Source organism: Podarcis liolepis (assembly GCF_965112155.1).
Source record: "Podarcis liolepis genome assembly, chromosome: 12".
Lineage (NCBI taxonomy): Eukaryota > Metazoa > Chordata > Lepidosauria > Squamata > Lacertidae > Podarcis > Podarcis liolepis.
This window is the reverse complement of record NC_139563.1, coordinates 11,408,204-11,428,525: the sequence shown is the minus strand read 5'-3', so window position 1 is coordinate 11,428,525 and position 20,322 is coordinate 11,408,204. Positions and strand designations below refer to the sequence as shown.

General features: G+C 41.0%; 1 protein-coding gene across 16 annotated transcripts in view; it reads left to right on the top strand.

Annotated features, from left to right (window-relative positions):
• The window catches only part of KMT2C (lysine methyltransferase 2C), a 151,638-nt gene extending 131,321 nt beyond the window's left edge, over positions 1–20,317 (top strand). For 12 of the 16 annotated variants that reach the window (XM_083466464.1, XM_083466453.1, XM_083466465.1 and 9 more), the window contains 16 exons: positions 1,723–1,887; positions 3,559–3,700; positions 4,345–4,492; positions 5,456–5,634; positions 5,742–5,878; positions 7,017–7,269; positions 7,709–7,848; positions 9,650–9,757; positions 10,621–11,740; positions 12,202–12,338; positions 12,997–13,139; positions 13,419–13,587; positions 15,747–15,863; positions 16,773–16,846; positions 17,211–17,319; positions 18,372–20,317. In XM_083466464.1, the coding sequence (XP_083322590.1) occupies positions 1,723–1,887; positions 3,559–3,700; positions 4,345–4,492; positions 5,456–5,634; positions 5,742–5,878; positions 7,017–7,269; positions 7,709–7,848; positions 9,650–9,757; positions 10,621–11,740; positions 12,202–12,338; positions 12,997–13,139; positions 13,419–13,587; positions 15,747–15,863; positions 16,773–16,846; positions 17,211–17,319; positions 18,372–18,464 (3,234 nt within the window). In that variant the 3' untranslated portion in view covers positions 18,465–20,317. The remainder of the gene's footprint in view (positions 1–1,722; positions 1,888–3,558; positions 3,701–4,344; positions 4,493–5,455; positions 5,635–5,741; positions 5,879–7,016; positions 7,270–7,708; positions 7,849–9,649; positions 9,758–10,620; positions 11,741–12,201; positions 12,339–12,996; positions 13,140–13,418; positions 13,588–15,746; positions 15,864–16,772; positions 16,847–17,210; positions 17,320–18,371) is intronic. The other 4 variants (XM_083466455.1, XM_083466454.1, XM_083466462.1 and 1 more) reach the window with 4 other exon arrangements.
• Positions 20,318–20,322: the final 5 nt, after the last annotated feature.

Sequence of the window (20,322 nt, the reverse complement as noted above, 5' to 3'; positions counted from 1 at the left end):
GATGAAAGAATACAGCCAGGATCATGGAGAAGAAAGCAAGGAGACTGAGAAATGGCAAAGTGAAAGACACTTGGTAAAGCCATAGGGCTAATGCATAAAAGACGAAGAAAGTGTCTGATGGAAGGTAGGTAAAAATAGTAAGGGTTGGAGGTGAGACAGAAGAGGCAGAACTATTGCAACTTTCCAAATCATCATGAAAACATCTTTTTTTTTTAATTTTATGCAATAAGCTTTTAAAACAATGTGTGTGTTGTTCATTTATCATTAATAGAAGGTTGGAAAACAGTTGCTGTGCTCCACGGTTGGAGAGCCACTGTCCTGATGGTGTTAGTTTATTTTATTTGAGAGCAAAATCTGCGAGTAAAAATGTGTTGGTAAAGCCTGCTTACCTCACAGGTAGAGTGCATGAAAGGATGTAATTCCATACCTTAACCTGAGTCGGCAGTGTGATGCAGCAGCAAAAAAGCTAAAGGAATTCAGAAGTATAGTGTCTAGATCAAGGGAGGTAGTAGCACCAATCTATTCTGCCTTGGTCAGCCCCCCAGTTCTGGGCGCCAAAATTTAAGAAGGATATTGACAATCTGGAATGTGTGCAGAAGTGTGCAGGACAACCAAAATTATCAAGGGTCTGGGAACCAAGCCTTATGATGAACAGTTGAAGGAGTTGGGTATGTTTAGCTTGGAGGAGACTAAAAGGAGATATGATAGTCATCTTCAAATATCAGAAGGGCTGTCACAGGGAAGGCGGAGCAAGCTTGTTTTCTTCTCCTTTGAAGGGTAGGAGACAAATCAGTGCTTGGACTACTGCAATGCGCTCTACGTGGCGCTACCTTTGAAGGTGACTTGGAAACTGCAATTAATCCAGAATGCGGCAGCCATACTGGTGACTGGGAGTGGCCGCCGAGACCATATAACACTGCATTGGCTCCCAGTACGTTTCCGAGCACAATTCAAAGTGTTGGTGCTGACCTTTAAAGCCGTAAATGGCCTCAGCCCAGTATACCTGAAGGAGCATCTCCACCCCCATCATTCAACCCGGACACTGAGGTCCAGCGGCGAGGGCCTTCTGGCGGTTCCCTCACTGCGAGAAGTGAGGTTACAAGGAACCAGGCAGAGGGCCTTTTCGGTAGTGGCGCCTGCCCTATGAAACACCCTCCCATCAGATGTCAAGGCAATAAGCAGCTATCTTACTTTTAAAAGACATCTGAAGGCAGCCCTGCTTAGGGAAGTCTTTAATGTTTAATGCTGTACTGTGTTTTTAATATTCGGTTGGGAGGCGCCCAGAGTAGCTGGGGAAAATATTATTATTATAGTTTCAAATTACAAGAAAAGAGATTCTGACTAAGCATTAGGAAGAACTCTGTTCAACCATGGAACAGACACTACCTTGGAAGGTGGTGGACTCTCCTTCATTGGAGGTTTTTAAATAGAGGTTGGATGGCAGTCTATCAGGGATTCCTTTAGCTGTGATTCCTGTATTGCAGGAAGTTGGACTAGGTGACCTTTGAGTTCCTTCCAACGCTACATTTCTGTGATTCTGTCTGAAGTCCTTTATGTAAAGTGCTTGAAGGACTATCCTCAAGGCTAGTGTTCAATAAATGAGTTTTTAAAAACCTTGGGCTTCTAATGGTTACAGTCATCTTAGTGTAATTGAGTGGAAATTTACAGTTCATTGTTGCATATTGCTAGTGAAAAATAATTACTACTCATCTTTTCCTACAGCAACTCTCCTTGCTGCCTCTAATGGAGCCGATAATTGGAGTGAGTTTTGCCCACTTTCTTCCTTATGGCAGTGGCCATCTGAATAGTGGAAATCGCCTTTTGGGAAGCTTTGGTAGTGCAACGCTTGACGGGGTATCAGATTACTATTCTCAGCTAATCTACAAGGTGTATTTTTTTTCTACATAGATTCTCCAAATGTTCTATACAAAACAAAACATTGGGATCCAGCAGTAGTTATACCATGGTGTTTCATGAGACATGCTGGATTTTAAAATATTTCATTTTTCTTGTTCTCCCATTGCCAACTTTATTATTATTCTTCTTCACTGGAAAGTGGTGAGGCATATTTAAAACAGAATTCTGCTTGTGCAACGGGACTTCCCCTCCCATACTGGCAGACACGGGGTGGGGGTGGGGGTGGGCACAGTTCTGAGGCACAAGTGGAAGTCTAATGCCGTAGTGGAACCACAGCATTGGATGTGACCCATTACTCACACTGTAAATATTTTTTATTCTATAACTATCTTTTCAAACTGATGCAATTGTGAAGGTTGTAATCCTAACCTTTAAAGTTATTTTTTAAACAAAATTCCCAGCGCAATGCAAACACAAAATAATTTGAAGTCATAAAGGACTGCTTACTGGTAATTTGAAGGATAGTGACTGTCCTTCCTTTCTCGTATGTATCACTCCCTTTATTAGAGGCAGAAAACTGCTTTATACTGAGTCAGACCATTGGTCCATCTAGCTCAGCATTGTATACACTGAGTGGCAAAGGCGCTCCTGGGTTTCAGACAGGGGACTTTCCCAGAGAGGAGATGCCATAAATTGAAATGTAAAGCAGATGCTCTACTACAGGCTTCCTCAAACTCGGCCCTCCAGATGTTTTCGGCCTATAACTCCCATGATCCCTAGCTAGCAGGACCAGTGGTCAGGATGATGGGAATTGTAGTCTCAAAACATCTGGAGGGCCGAGTTTGAGGAAGCCTTTAGATAGGTGGTGACTGATGAGAGGATCTCCTTGGCTATGGTGCATCAGCTTAGCACAAACATATGAGCATGTGGGCTCCCATAGAGGGGATTGTGGCTGCTTTGCTCCCCACTGGTCCTTCTGTTGTTCTGCTGCCCTGCACTGAACTAAGGCCTGTGTCATCCAAACCCAGGCTTGTGGTTAAGTTCTCCTGAACAAACCGTGAGCCATAAACCATGGAGCAAATCTTGCTTACTACTTGTAGTTAGTCTGGAGAGAGATAAACCACAAGCCCAGCTGCAGATGACAGGCTAAGGCCAATCCATGGCTTAGCTCACTGCAGTGCTGCAGCAGAATGAGGTTTTGTTTTTTTTTTGTTCCTTCCCAGCCAATCTTCTTGTCCAGAACCCACACACACGTGTTTATGCTAAGCCGTGGTTCGGCTTAGTGTGATGTGTGAACCAAGCCAGCCACCTCAGTTCAGGCATAACTCCAAACGTGACCTGCAAATTATGGTTTGCATTTGCCATGCAAAATCAAAGTTGATCAAAGCTTGCAGTCCTGGTTTGAGGGTCAAATGCTTCGATATAATAGTAAGCTATGGTTTACCGCCAAACCCAGCAACTGACTTCTTATTCTGAGTATATTATCCTTCCAGATTCATTCTCATAGCACCAAACCAGGTTTTGTGTTGCATCTGAACCAAGCCAGTGTGACTGGCAGATAAATAGTTGCATTATGTATGTGCAGTTGTAAGATAAAAATTATGTGCATTCTGTTGGACCTTTTGTATGTAAGATACATAACTTATCATGTACCAGATAAGCTTGCTGAAAGCTAACTTTAAATTCTTTCCTCTTATGCAGCAGAATAACTTGAGTAACCCTCCCACTCCTCCGGCCTCCCTCCCTCCTACACCTCCACCTGTGACTTGCCAAAAAATGGTAAATGGATTTGCAACCACTGAAGAACTTGCTACAAAGGCTGGAATGCTTGGAGGGCATGATGGTAAGTTTTCACATGTATGCCAGAGTATGCATTTTCAGTTTTCAGATTCTCTATAATGAAACATGGGGCTTACTTTTTTCAGATTTGAAATCCACTTTACAGCAGAATGTTTTGACTTTTTGTTATCATTTCTCACAAAATGTATAGGAACAACTTTGATGAACATTTTGTGCATATTCTGTGCTTACATAATGTATATATGGCCAGTATAGATAGCTATATTGTTAGTCCTGGAATGCTGTACATCTAAACATTTTTGAAGATTTTGGAAGTTGTTGCAGGATGCTTACACACCATTTTTGTACAAGAAAGAACAGCTTTAAGTTTTAGGGCTTGTTTGGGTGCTAGCTAACCTGTATGTTGCCTCACTGCCAGCATCTAGCCCCTCTGCAACTGATGTCGCTTACCCTGTTGCTTCCATCCTACCCAGCTCCTCATAAAGTGGGCATGAGCTTCCCTCATCCTTTCATTTGTATGAGAATGCTGCAGATTTTCACAACTTCAGCTACTGACTGAAAGTCTAATTAAATGTAAAACAAAAGAAGTCTAAGTTGAAGTTAGGATCCATTTTTTTGACCCCCCCCCCTTTTATAGGTCACTGAAAATTTGGGTCATTTGTTTTGTCTGTTCTTGCTGCATTTCAGTTACCAAAGCTCTGGGACCGAAGCAGTTTCAGCTGCCTTTCAGACCACAGGATGATCTGTTAGCCAGAGCCATGGCTCAGGGTCCTAAAAGTGTGGATGTTCCTGCTTCTCTTCCAACCCCACCTCATAACAATCATGAAGAGCTGAGGTAGATATTTTCTCTAATTATTTTTTGTTTTGTTTTGTGTTGGGTATCTGTTATCTTAGGTGCTCCATGATGCTGCTAAATTCTAAATAACCATGTTACTCAGAAGTAAGTCCTATTGAATTCAGGTAAATTCATAGAATCATAGAATCATAGAGTTGGAAGAGACCACAAGGGCTATCGAATCCAACCCCCTGCCAAGCAGGAAACACCATCAGAGCACTCCTGACATATGGTTGTCAAGCCTCTGCTTAAAGACCTCCAAAGAAGGAGACTCCACCACACTCCTTGGCAGCAAATTCCACCGTCGAACAGCTCTTACTGTCAGGAAGTTCTTCCTAATGTTTAGGTGGAATCTTCTTTCTTGTAGTTTGGATCCATTGCTCCGTGTCCGCTTCTCTGGAGCAGCAGAAAACAACCTTTCTCCCTCCTCTATGTGACATCCTTTTATATATTTGAACATGGCTATCATATCACCCCTTAACCTCCTCTTCTCCAGGCTAAACATGCCCAGCTCCCTTAGCCGTTCCTCATAAGGCATCGTTTCCAGGCCTTTGACCATTTTGGTTGCCCTCCTCTGCACACATTCCAGTTTGTCAGTGTCCTTCTTGAACTGTGGTGCCCAGAACTGGATCATACATGGCCGATGGTCATCCAACCTCTGCTTAAAAACTTCAAACAATGGAGAGTCCTCCACCTTCCAAGGGAGTCCATTCCACTGTCAAACAGCTCTTACTGTCAGAACGTTCTTACTGAGGTTTAGTCGGAATATCCTTCCTTGTAACTTTTGGATCCACTGGATGGGTGCAGAAGAAAACAAGCTCCACCCTCCATGTGACAGTCCTTGAAATATTTGAAGATGCCTATCATATCTCCTCTCAGTCTCCTCTTTACCAGGCTAAACATACCCATTTCCACTTTACACATCTATATGTGAAAAACATTTCCAATTATTTTCCCTCTCAGGGTTCAGGATCCTTGTGATGACAGAGACACTCCTGACAGCTTTGTTCCTTCCTCCTCTCCCGAGAGTGTAATGGGCATGGAAATAAGTAGATACCCTGATCTGTCAGCAGTAAAGGAAGAGATGCCCGAACCTGTTCCATCCCCCATCATTCCAATTCTACCTGCCAGTACTGGAAAAGGTATTGCCAAAATATTTTCTAGATGTTTGTACTAATTTCCCCACCGGCATGCTCATGTGCCTCAGTTCTATGCATGTTTAATTTTGTATCTCTCCCTTTAATTGAAGGTTCAGAAGAAAAAAGGAATTATATCAAAACAGAGCCTGGTTCTGGCTTCTTTGGCTCTCAGCTTGGTCCTTCTCAAAATGGTCCAAAATCTGGCCTTGTATCCATAGCAATTACTTTACATCCCACAGCTGCAGAGGTAAGGAAAGTTCCAGTGAGCTGCATGTATCTGTGACAATGTTGTGCCCGATGTCCTGCAGATGTCATGGCTATTTTATTTGTGTTGCAGTGCAACAGTTGTTGTAAACTCTGGTTATTAGTTTCAGTGCCGTTTCTTTAAATTGTAAATCTGCACTGAAATACTTCCCACAAACAGTTTTTCGAAGAAAAAGACACTTACAGTGGTACCTCGCAAGACGAATGCCTCGCAAGACAAAAAACTCGCTAGACGAAAGGTTTTTCCGTTTTCGATTTGCCTCGCAAGATGAATTTCCCTATGGGCTTGCTTCGCAAGACGAAAACGTCTCGCGACTTTTTTTCTTTGTCTAAAAACAAAGACATGTTTTGTTTATAAAGTTAATTTATTTTCCCTTAAATTTTTGAACTGCTCTTTACAGTATGTGTGACTTTAAAGAGCAGTTAATAAACTGTTGTTGTACCAAATTTGGCTTTGTTTGGACTTTTTTTGACCATAGGAACGCATTAATTGATTTTCAATGCATTCCTATGGGATTTCGTGATTCGCAAGACGAAAAATTCGCTAGACGACAAAAATTGCGGAACGAATTAATTTCGTCTTGCGGGGCACCACTGTACTTAGATTGCAGAGGGCTGGGTTCACAAATTCCCAATTTCCTTGTTTTATCACATGCTCTTTGAAGCAGCTGCTTTCCTTGATTTAATAATAATAATAATAATAATAATAATAATAATAATAATAATAATAATAATAATAATAATAATAATAATAATAATAATAATAGCTTAGGTGCCTTCTTAAAAAAAAGAAAACAAGGGCATCTTACTAATGTAATCCTGGCCAATCAGGGATCACGTAGCTAGTGTGTTGATGTTGCATCATCAGGCAATCAGTCAAATTTACTGTCATTAAGCTGAACAGAAGTGAGCCCAGGAAGCATTGCCCTCAGTCTGCCATTTGGAGTGTGTGCAAATGTGTGACCTGTTTTACATCCCTCCCACCCCAAAACTGGGCGAGAGCATTCAGGGGAGGGGGGAGGTTGTTCTGCGAAGCATCCATTTCAGTGCAGTCCTCTTTTAAGTATGTGATGAAGAAAAAAGATGGTATGCACTTGTCCTTTTCCCTTTTCCCACTCTAGAATATTGGCAGTGTGGTGGCTGCATTTTCCAATCTTCTGCATGTCAGAATTCCAAACAGTTATGAAGTGAGCAGTGCACCAGATGTTCCATCCTCTCTGGGAATTATGAACTCTCACAGAGCAAATGTAGCCTTTGAGTACAGGCAGCACTTGTTACTTCACGGTCCTCAGGCAGGCACTGTAGGGCCTCCTGGACTAACAGGGCCTTACGGACTCAAACAACATAATATGCCATTTCCCCCAAGTGGTAACGGTGAGTAAGGATATATCTTTTTTGGGGTTTTTTTTTAGAAAAGGTGGCAATGAGTTTAATCCATGGTGAGAAAATGACACTGCGCTTCATTTTTCTGTCTCCTCAGTAATACGAATTGTGTTCTGGTGAGAGTGACTAGGCAAAACCCATACTTGTGGAAGATTATTCAGGGGCAGATATTTTGTCACATTAAACTGCAGTGTAAAAATGTGTAAACAGAAGCACTGTAAAAAGAATAGGGTGGTATGAAGGGAAAGGGCAAAGTAGGTCCGCAGTGGTGGAAGGTGTGTTGCTGTGCAACAGTTGTAGGGAAATTGTGCTTTAAAAATGAAAGCAATTATTTGGGGGGACATGCACGCCCATGTTAATACTTACACTGAAGTAATGCATATGCTCTATTCAAAATGGCACTTTGTAACTTGTTGGTGTTCTTGTTAAGTCTTGGCAGGCTATAAGGCACACAGTCCACATGTTGCAGATGGTTCAGGGTTGAGGTCACAGTGGTGCTCTCATTGTAAAGTCGTAGTTCTGGGCAGTGGAGTACGGAAATCCTTCAGTGATCTACCTTTCCTGAAACAGGTACTACTGTGATACCCGTTTGTCTATTATTGTTTTTTGCTTTATAAGGTTAAACTACAAAAAGAGGGGGTCAGGTTGATTCCTACAGTTCATATACCTCACATTGTACAACTATTTAATTATTACTGTTCTGCATTTTGGAGGTTGGTAGAATTCAATAGAGGTTTCTCTTTCATTAACAAGTGGTCTCTGGCAAGTTAGAAATAACTCAAAAAGCTATTGCAGAGTAATAAGGTTTTATCAGTTGCAGAAGAGAGTTCATAATTTTAAAAAATCTTGCTCTCATTTTATTTCTGCTGTTTCAACAGTTCTATAAAAATAAAGATCCCTAGGGATTCTCTAGCCTGTGAATAAATACCAGAGTGCTTCAAAGTGGAAATTTCAGAAGTCTCCATGCCTCCATACTAGCACCACCAGCCAATTTATCTTTCCTTGAAATTGTTTTCACTACCAAGTAGTTTCGTACAATCAAAATCATATGTAAAATAATGGTAGTTTTAGTATGCAACTACAAGCCAACACGCCAGCATTTCTTGCTACAAATAGTTCATAGTGAAAGGGCTGTGTGTCTTAAATTAACATTCTGAGGTGCAGTGTGAACTATTTTTTACATCAAGAAACAAATGTACCATATTTTTCTGTGCGTAAGATGATGTTTTTACCTGATTTTTCCCCCCAGTCAAAATTTGGGGGATGTCTTATAAACGGAATGTGAATTGGGGCAGGGGGGGAGCTTTGCTGCTGTCAAGTGACATGGCGCTTTGCTCATGCTCAAAGTCACTCTTTACCCCTCTGGCAGGAGTGAGCCTGATGCATGGAGCCTAAGCTTCATGAGGCATCCTGTAGAAGCTCCTCTAGTGCAATGCTGAAGAGGACGCCTCGTCATCCTGCGCGGAAGGCTCTGCTCTGCTGCCCCTCCCACCTTCCAAAACTTTCGCCCAACCTTTTCTGCCAAAGTTCCAAAGTTTGGTGATGTCAGCGGTACGCTGAAGGTGTTATTTGGGAGGGGAGCAGGCGGCTCCTCCAGTTCTGGCACCCGCCTGCTTCACCTTGCCTAGTCCACGGAGAGGTGATTGGCACGCGAGAGCCCCTGGATCCACTCCCAGCTCCAGCGGCTCTGATCCTGGAACCTGGGCATTGCTGCTGCTGCTGCTGCTGCCATGGTCTCTAGGCAGAGCAGGATTGGGCAGGTTGTGGCTTAGGTTGCAAAGAGCTTGACCGCAACAGACTGGCCCCCTCTCTTCTACGCGCCAGCTCATTTTGATCCTGCAGAGTTTTTGCCTTTGCTTGAAGGTGATCTCCCCGCAAAAGCTCCCCCTGTCACTCTAACTGAAAGAAAGTATCTGAAGAAGTGTGCATGCACATGAAAGCTTATACCCAGAACAAACTTAGTTGGTCTCTATGGTGCTACTGGACAATTTCCTTATTATTTTATTTTAATTTGAAAGAAAGTTGTTTTGTTTGATGTTTCAAATACTGATTTTTTAATTTTTGGTTTAAAAAAATAGGGGTCGTCTTACTCATGGGGGGTGTCTTATACACAGAAAAATACGGTATTTCATCAACTCACATTTATGTAATTAGCAAAGTCTTGAGTTATAAACACATTGACATTACTAGCAACATAAGTGAATGCTTTCCCTAGTTCATTCTGAATAAGATTTGTTCTCTAAGATTTTGTATTAACATAAGAAAAGGTTTCTACAAGTAATGGGCAGCTTGGTTTTTCTAATTTACTATATGTATTAAAAATGAAATTTCCTGAAGTTCATGTTTACACTCTTTGGCTTATTATTTCCAGGATTCTAGAGAGAAGTCTGAAAGAATGGAGAAAGACATTGTCTTCTGTAGCAACAACTGCTTTGTTCTTTATTCAGCATCCATGCAAGCAAAAAGCTCAGAAAGCAAGGTAATTCCCTGTGCTGCTGCATTAATAAAATACACAATAAATATTAATTGAAATATATACAGTGATTCAGTTTCTTTCAAAATTCTGAAGCTAGATGAAATACTGTATTCTGATTTTTTTTAAAAAAAAATGTTTGCAAGATCCATCTCTAGTGTAAACAAAGAGTAGCTTTCATCTCAGTTAACTGCAGAAGATTAAATCAGTACCTGTCCCAAAAATTTCAGTATTGTTGCAATAGAGGGTACAATCTATTAAGTGTTTTTCCTGTGCTGGCATCATTTGAAGCAGCATGCAGCAGATATTCCCAGTGCATTCTAGCCATCATTCAGTGACATACATATGCATGATACATCCCATGATACATTCAGAATATTTGGTGCCATCAGAATCTTATCTTGGGTGGTGTTTTATGATATCATTTTCAGGTTGTCTCCCTGGAGTATCAATAACTCACTAACTTTGATTCAGGTATCCTAGGTAACTTTGTTCTGTTAAAACTTCCTGCTTAAAATTGCAATCTGATGTGCCTGCCCATGAATAAATTTGCTTGTAAGTGGAGAAGTATATCATTGCAAACATCAAGCCGGCATACTTACCTGCAAGTAAATCAGCCTTAAGTTTCTAAATTCCTAGCACATGTCTTCTAAGCATTTACTGTTATTATTAGTGTTACTGGTCTACCACACTGCCTGGGAAGACACAGTACCAGGAAGATAATAAGGTTTCCTCTGCAAGTAAAATAGGATGTTGCTGGTTCATGCATTCATAACTACCATAATACATCATAGGCATCTGACTTTGAAATAATATTGACCAAACATGTTTTCCTTGATTCCATATTTAATTGCTTTATTATTCCTCAGGAATCAATTCCTACCTTGCCACAGTTTCCATTGAAGGAGGCAGCCCCGAAAGTGTTCCATCAGTATAACAACAACATCTCTACGTTAGATGTGCACTGCCTCCCTCAGCTACAGGAAAAGATTTCTCCGCCTTCCTCGCCCCTTATCACCTTCCCTCCTGCTTTTGAAGCAGCCAGAGTCGAGCCAAAACCAGATGAGCTTAAGGTAACAGTGAAGCTAAAACCTCGCCTGAGAACCATACCGAATGGTCTGGATGACTGTCGACCAGTAAGTAAGAAATGGAAAGGAATGAAGTGGAAAAAGTGGAACATACAGATTGTGATTCCTAAAGGAACATTCAAACCGCCTTGTGATGAGGAGATAGATGAATTCCTCAAAAAGCTGGGCACAACCATTAAACCTGACCCAGTGCCGAAGGACTACCGAAAGTGTTGTTTCTGTCATGAGGAGGGCGACGGGCTAACAGATGGACCAGCAAGACTTCTAAACCTTGACTTAGATGTTTGGGTCCACTTGAACTGTGCTCTTTGGTCTACTGAGGTCTATGAGACACAAGCTGGTGCCTTAATCAACGTGGAGCTCGCCCTGCGAAGGGGCTTGCAGATGAAATGCATGTTCTGTCACAAAATGGGCGCCACCAGCGGCTGTCACAGGTTAAGGTGCACCAATATTTATCACTTTACCTGCGCCATTAAAGCACAATGCATGTTTTTTAAAGACAAAACTATGCTTTGCCCTATGCACAAACCAAAGGGCGCTCACGAGCAAGAACTCAGCTATTTTGCAGTCTTCAGGCGGGTATACGTCCAGCGGGATGAAGTCCGACAAATTGCCAGCATAGTCCAACGGGGGGATCGCGAACACACCTTCCGGGTGGGGAGCCTCATCTTCCACACGATTGGCCAGCTGCTGCCACACCAGATGCAGGCCTTCCATTCTTCAAAGGTGCTCTACCCTGTGGGTTACGAGGCCAGCCGGTTGTATTGGAGCACACGCTATGCCAACCGCAGGTGTCGCTACCTGTGTTCCATTGAAGAGAAGGATGGTCTTCCCCTCTTTGTGATCAGGATCATTGAGCAAGGCCATGAAGACCTGGTTCTTACTGACTCAACCCCTAAAGGTAACAGGGAATCTTGTGAAAGTCTTTGGCCTAACTGCTAGATGTGCATTTCATTGTTTACGTTCATTTGCTATTTCTAACTGGTTACTGGAAGCCATTAGGCCTATTGCATGTAAGTCCACTTCACACGAGCTAACTCGTCAATGCACAAATGACTTCTTTGTAGCAAATGGTGAGTACCCATGTCAGTATTGTATGTGATGATCTCCATGCTATTTTGCCATGTGTGCATGCTGTGTTCATCATATAGGACAGTCAATACACAGTGTATACATGGTTTTCCATGCAGAAGTGATATTGATGTAAAGAATTCATCTTGGGAGCAAGATGTATTCTTAGTATTTTAGAGCAATCCTAGTGTTACATCCAAAGTAGATATGACTTTAAACAAGTTTATTGTGGTGATTTGTTTTTTCTCTTGCATTTATTTTGTGATTCACTGTAATTTTTATCCTATGCAGGTGTTTGGGATAAAATCCTAGAGCCTGTGGCTTCAGTAAGGAGGAGTTCTGAAATGCTGCAGCTATTCCCTGCATATCTAAAGGGTGAAGACCTTTTTGGTTTGACTGTCTCTGCAGTGGCTAGGATTGCTGAATCGGTAAGAGGTCATGTGGCTGTACTAGGCCAGTTCTGGGCTTGTTACTCTTTAGTAGTAAATCATTGTCTGTCTTAGACACAACAGTTTTTTATGCAATGCATGTAACATGTGTCCAGGCTCTTACCTATTGAAAACTTGTCATAGAGTCTGAAGGAAGAAATGGTTCTGGTATATAATTCTGTGCCATAACTAGCATAAAAATTTAGTCAGTGAAAAGCCCTGAAGCAGGCCTTTTGGCCAGGGTTATAGGCTCACTTTCAGAGGTTTAGAAACAGGAAACAATGGTTTGGTGTGGGGTTGCCTGCCTGCCTGCTCACCCCACCTCTTTCTCTTCTCTTCAACACTTATGGCAGCAGGTTTTGCAGGTAGAAGTATGCATTAGTAGATACTATGTGAGTGGGCAAAGCACCAAAGGACTTATTGAGCATTGCAGACTAGGATAGAAAAGGCAGGGTTGGGTTTGTACAATCGGTTTGAGGATCTGTGCTCTTAAAGAAAAGCAAGAAGGAAAAAGAAGGCAGTTTTGTAAAGCACTTCACTGAGTGCTATCTCTCTTTGTGTGTGCTATTCTAATTCCTAAACCTATTCCTGAATCAAAGAACATTTATTTGGATATTCTGCAACTGCATTGACATGTGACTCCTTGGTGTGTTTACAGCTTCCTGGGGTTGAGGCTTGTGAACATTACACCTTCCGGTATGGCCGAAACCCCCTCATGGAACTTCCTCTTGCCATCAACCCCACAGGCTGCGCCCGCTCTGAGCCAAAAATGAGCAGCCATGTCAAGAGGTTTGTGTTAAGGTATTTTCTTTTAAATTCACATAGTACAGCCCAGGGTTTATAGGCTGCGTAGAATACCTGTGCTTCTGTGTGCTGCTTACAAACCCTGTTGTTGTTGGCTGTGTATGTGCATGTCTGAGCCAGGGGAGCTGCTTTGTTGTCTCTGCTAGCTGGCTTTGAATGTCTGTCTGTCTTTTGAGTTTGTTTTTTAAAAAACAACAACCTCTAAATGTCATAAAATTCAGAGAGATCTTCAGTTTTCCTTCTTTGTCTCTTCTGTTATATGACCCACTACTGCAGGCCTCATACCTTAAATAGCACCAGCACTTCAAAGTCATTTCAGAGCACAGTTACAGGAGAACTGAATGCACCTTACAGTAAACAGTTTGTTCATTCAAAGTCCTCTCAGTACCGAAAAATGAAGACCGAATGGAAATCCAACGTCTATTTGGCACGCTCACGTATTCAGGTCAGTTGCAACAACTTTGCTGTGCAATGCATTCATTCTTTTAAAATTTTGCCACTGTCTCTTCCAATCAACCATGAAAACAATATGAATCCATGGTCCAGCTCAGATTAAAATCAGGCTCAATGTAAGTTGTATAGCATACTTTGGTGTTCTGTACTGGGCTAGGGGGAAATTCTCTGTGGGAGGAGGAGCTAGTAATAGCTTCATTGTCATGAACTGATCATTACTTGATTAAATTTGACCTTCAGGCTTCTTGTAACCTTCACAGTGGTGGAGGGTCAACACTAATGGTCTGCTTCCAGAGGATGATGAATCCAGACGGTTTTCTAATATCTTCGGGGGAAATGTGTGCTGCTTGAAATATAGTTTCTCCAAGTCAGCCATCTCGGTCTCAAGGGAACAAACATCTGTTCAATATGCAGATAAGCTGTACATGTGACAGTCTATAAAATATACTATCACCACCACTACTGGCCTTCTATCTGCATATTTGCTGTTGATGTGTTAGTTAATTTGGGAGTTGGGGGTTTGTTAGGTCACAATAGGGGTGGACATAGTAGTCTGCCTTGCTCATCTCGGCCTGCTGCTAAACTTGCTTGGCCGGTAGATGATTGGCTCCACAAGAGAGGAGCCCCAATTATGTAGACAGAGTGGACCTGACTTCTGTTATTCATGAACTAGTGACATCCCAACTTTGCTATTGCATATAGGGCTGCCTTTGAAGATTGCTAGAACATTTCCATTAGTGGAAAATATCTATCAATGTGGGCCAGATGGCTGGTAAAATATACTGTATTTTTTGCTCTATAAGACTCACTTTTTCCCTCCTAAAAAGTAAGGGGAAATGCGTGTGCGTCTTATGGAGCGAATGCAGGCCGTGCAGCTATCCCAGAAGCCACAACAGCAAGAGGGATTGCTGCTTTCACCGCGCAGCGATCCCTCTTGCTGTTCTGGCTTCTGAGATTCAGAATATTTTTTTTCTTGTTTTCCTCCTCCAAAAACTAGGTGCGCCTTGTGGTCTGGTGCATCTTATAGAGCAAAAAATACGGTATAACATCAATAAATTTCATATACAGTGGTACCTCGCAGGACGAATGCCTTGCAAGACAAAAAACTCGCTAGACGAAAGGGTTTTTTGTTTTTTGAGCTGCTTCACAAGACGATTTTCCCTATGGGCTTGCTTCGCAAGATGGAAACGTCTTGCAAGTTTGTTTCCTTTTTCTTAACACCGTTAATACAGTTGCGACTTGACTTCGAGGAGCAACTCATAGAACGCGGTGTGGTAGCCTTTTTGAGGTTTTTAAAGACTTTGGTGATTTTTGAAGCTTTTCCAAAACTTTCCCAACACCGTGCTTCGCAAGACGAAAAAAATCGCAAGACGACAAAACTCGCAGAACGAATTAATTTCGTCTTGCGAGGCACCACTGTACTGGTGTTGATCTTTAAAGGAGAAAGGAGTCCTTCATACTTGCCTGGGCCCAGAGATCAACTGTGGAGACCCTGCTGTAAGGCCTGCCTGGAAGATCAATCAGATTGGTGGGCATAACGAATAGGGCCTTTATGGTGCTAGCCCTGCACTCATGGAACTTCATCTCAATGGCTCCTTCCCAACTGCAGGCCTTCAATTGGGCTTTATAAGCCTATTATTTTCAAGCCACTTACTCTTAAAGATGTTATGATCTCACTGATTTGAAATTGTTTAAATGTTTTAGCTGATATTAATTATATGATGCTTGCCTGTTGCTGGACATGCAGCTGTTTTTCGGGGCTGTTTCATATATGTGATGTATTTGTGATCCTGTATTTTATTAATATGTTGTATTGTGGCTTATGTAAGCCACTTGTGAGGTTTCTTGCCTAAAAGACTACATGCAATTTACATTATGAATAGCACTTGTGTAATGGTGGGCTATGTTAGTGTTATTTTTCCCCTTGCTGATTTGAGCTGCACTCTAAACACCCTTAAACGGGAGTAAACTCCATTGAACATAGAGGGACATACTTCTGAGTAAACATGTGTAGGATTGACTAAGTTTGCTAAAAAGCATCAGTTCTGTCGTGTAAGTTATTGTACCCTAATGTTAAACCACACCAACATAGTGTTCAGGTTGTGCACTCTGGTACTGAGATATTCCTAAAGCATCTACTATTCTTTGTAGGGCCTGGGCTTATATGCTGCTAGAGACATTGAAAAGCACACCATGGTCATTGAATATATTGGAACCATCATCCGCAATGAGGTAGCCAACAGGAAAGAGAAGCTTTATGAATCTCAGGTATTATATAAGACAACTTAACCTGTTTCAAGAACTCATGTAAGATAGTCAAAAATGTGTGAGCTCTTCTCCAGAGCAAACAGCTATAGCTTTGTGAATGCTGACATGTATTACAGCTTGGATGTGAAGCACTCAGAACTGTGTCTTCCAACAGCAGGAGCACCTGGTGTTTCTTGAGAATTTCAAAAAATGGCTCAAAGTATTAACAGATGTTCATTGTGCTTCATAAACATTGTGTGTGAAAAATGTGTGTTCGTGTCCATATGAACTGAGATCTGGGCCCATATATGTAGAGAGATCTGTGCAACACAGAGACTACGTACACACCAATCGTTCAGAGCAACATCCATGTCCCCACTACCATCCTGTGACTATAGGTACAGATTGTGTGAGACTGTGAATTCATTTAGAACAGGAATGTCCAATAGGTCCATCGCGATCTACCGGCCGATCGCTGGGCATCCCTGGTCGATCTTCTCCCCCCCCCCCCCAAAAAAAAGACCTCAACAACTTTTGCTCTCCAAAAACAGCTCATCTACTTTGGTCAATCCAATGGGTAAATCACTGCCTGTTTTTTAATAGTGGGAGTAGATCACAGTCTCTTGGAAGTTGGACATGCCTGATTTAGAGGGACTGAGACTATTAGTTTGTGGCCGTGTCTGAGCCTGTCTCTAAAGGATCTTCTAGGTTGCCTTTTCTTTTCAATACATCTAGTCACAAAATACTAGTAAGCATGCTCTGCTTTCTGTGTTGGGTATAAATATACCCGAGTCTCCCATAGTATGCTAATGGGTTGTCTCATTATGAATCTGAAAAACACTTTGAACTGTGTGTCACTCCTTTTGTTTGGATGATTGACTCTTCTTGTACAGATCTGACAACATTTTCTCTCTGCTTCCCTCCTCGCAGAATCGCGGAGTGTACATGTTCCGCATTGACAATGACCATGTCATTGATGCCACATTGACAGGAGGTCCTGCAAGGTGGGTGGCTCTTGAGAGGAATGGTGATCTCATTTTTGGATGCCATCCATGTTCTCTTTGCCGGCTCTTTCCTGAGGAGTTCTACTGGAAGTGTTCTTCCGCAATTGCCTTTATTCTCTAAGTTGGCGCATTCAACTGTCATACTCCCAGTAAACTCTAAAGCTGCCTTATTAATTTACTGTAGCCTTGATTTGTGCTCTCAAAGCAGATGTCCAGCAATAGAGTACTTTTTGAACTTTTGTTTTTTCCTGGGCAAAGGTCAGAGGTTGTATATATATTTTACAGTACAATGAGTTTGCTTCCTCAACACTTTAAAACATGTGCCTGGATTTCTCCTGTTTTTCCCATCCCCCACCCCTTGTAGGTATATTAACCATTCCTGTGCACCAAACTGTGTGGCTGAGGTGGTAACCTTTGAAAGGGGACATAAGATCATCATTAGCTCTAGCAGGAGAATCCAGAAGGGAGAAGAGGTAGGATTTGCATAGCTTCTAGTAGCTTAAACCTTTATTTGTAGAATATGCTCAATTTCTTCTTTCTAAAATTCCTAGTTACAAAAATGTTTCAGCACTTGCTTCTTTTTTAAGTACCATGATTTATTTATTTTCTGTTGACTCGTCAACTGGACAGTCTCACCCCCTTGTATTTTTTCCCATGCACTGCTTAGCATTTTAGGCAATCTATTAGAAGCCATTCTGAAGAATGCCTTGTTAAAGTTTGTTTATACTGTAAAGCTGTTTAACATTTACCACTTTCCTCTACCCACATACCTGGGAGTAACTTTCATTGAACTCAACAGGGCTTACTTCTGCAAGTACACATATAGAAGTGTGCAAACGTCACACTAAATAGGATATTGGAAAACTACTACTTAAAAAAATATTTCATTCTGGTGTAACTGTTTTGGACCCCATTCAAATGCACACAGCAGTGTTGTAGAGTTCTTGGGCAGCATGCAGACTGTTTCATGTGGAGATGTATTTGCCCCCAATGTGGAAAGTTACTTTGATAGCAACAGATAAAGGCTTTTCAGGTGTATGCTTCCAAACACCTCAGGGAACATTCTTGCACCTCAATCAGCACATTTGATTCTGCACTATATTTTCAGTAGCAAGAACTCTGGCAAATAAAAACAGCCACAATGAGCTGGTTAGACTGCTTACCGAAATGGGGTAGCTCCTAAACCAACCCTTAATCTGCAACACCATTTCAGGATATTAATAACATAAGAAGAAGAATTTATTATTTATACCCCACCCATCCTGGGCGGCTACTTAGCCCATTATCACATTACAGATGAATATGGCATTTACCACTATATTGATTCAACAAGGCTGAGCTTTAGCACCCTAGGCATAGTTCACCTTGCAAGAAGCTGCTTCTTCCATCCATAATCAATGTTAGCAACTTAAAATCCAACAGCATATGATGAAATTGAGAAAGCGTCCATATATATATATATGAGGTGAGTAGTTGCTCTTGATTTTGCAAACACCAAACCTAACTGGCAGTCCCTTTCTTTCAGCTCTGTTATGACTATAAGTTTGATTTTGAAGATGACCAGCACAAGATTCCATGTCACTGTGGAGCTGTAAACTGCCGAAAATGGATGAACTAGATGCATTCCTTGCTGTCTCCAGGGGTTGCTTGTCCCAAGGAAGAAGTGATTTTGATTTTTTTGATTTTTATGGGGTGGGTGTGGGTGGGTGTGAAAGCAATCACTTCTGAAAGTTGTATTCTACACCAGTGTGAAGCAAGCTGGCAGAATATGGAGTTGTTGCCTGATGTCCGAGGCACACAGAGGTGAAACTGATCTCCAAACCAGTCCAGCACTTTTGATTTTATGAACTCATAAGGAGAAATCGTTGAACTTGGGCAGAGAAGCTATGGCTGAACTGCAAAAGGGCAGTGGGGCATCAATGAATGTAGACTGAAATCACCAGCGAAAGGGAGACGTCCAAAGTGCTGGCCACAGCCTTACTTATTAAAGGGGCAGGCCCTCTAAATACAGAAAAATAAATAAATAAAAGTAGACACCACTGAACAAGGAATGTACTGAAATGACTTCCTTAGGGATAGAGCTAAGGGAAATAACTTGCACTAAAATACATTTAAAATACTTGATTCCATGAGTCAGTTTATTGTAGTTTTTGATTTCTGTAAAATAAGAGAAACTTTTTGTATTTATTATTGAAATAAGTGAATGAAGCTATTTTTAAAAGGAAAAGTTAGAAGCCAAGCTGCTGCTGTTACCTGCAGAACTAACAAACCCTGTTACTTTGTACAAAAGTGTAAATATTTTGAGGAATAAAGTACAGTATAAAAAAATAGTAATTGACCAAATGCTACCAGACTTTGCAGCAGTTCGGGTGCTTATTATAAAACTTTGATAGGGATGTTACAATATGATCTCATGTATTAAAAATGCCATTACAATTGTTATGGAATAACCAAAATCTCAATTTAAAGAGAGGTTTTACTTTATTTTTTTAATCTTTAAAGCAGGCTCAACTGTGCTCTATTAATAACTTTTTTAAGTAACCGTTAAGACTGGTAGAGAGCATGTATATTACAACTATGACTTTTGTAGATGTCTGAGGAAATTTAGACCGATTTATTTTATTTGTATTATATTGTTACATCCCTATTTCTTAAATCAGGTTTTTTTGTGCTTAGAATTTGTGATAACTGTGAATAACTGCTAAAACCACCCAAAATAGAAGCTGAACATTGATTTTCTTTTCCAGAAAAAGGTAGTGGGGATTACATGAACTGTTCAGCTTACACTAAATCATGTAATGAAAATAGAAATGTGTAGTGAGAGCGTAAGTCTAATACAATAGCTGCCTTCTTTCAAAGTAAAAACAAAGAAAAAATTAGGTGTAATTGTGCTTTCAGCTGCAGGACTCTGGCAATAGGGTTTTGGAAAATGTAATTTAAAAAATGTGTTGGTATGGATTGTTTTGTTTACATTTCTTTAAAAAAAATAAAACACTGTTTGTGTTTGCTTGTAGAAACCTAATCAACATTTTGAAGCAGCTTAGTTTTTTTATTTTGTACTTTAAATTCTGGTACTGACACTTCACAGTCTAAATATTAAAAAAATGAAGTTTTTTGTGTGCACAGCGAAAGTGGACTGTAAAACTGTTGATATATTCAGTGCTACAGTTCTGAACTTGTAATGTATATGGCATGATGTATTTTTATCTTACAGAATAAATCAATTGTATATATTTTTCTCTTGATAAATAGCTGTATGAAATTTGTTTCTCGAATATTTTTCTTCTCTTGTACAATATTCCAACATCCTACCAGTATTTGTCCTACAGGTTTTTTCTGTTCTGTATAATAGTTATCTAATGTTGGCAAAAAATGAATTTTTGAAGTATACAGAGTGTTATGGGCTTTGAAATTTGTGGAAACAGATTTAGAAGATCAGCATTTACAAATAAAATATTTTACATCTATAAATATTA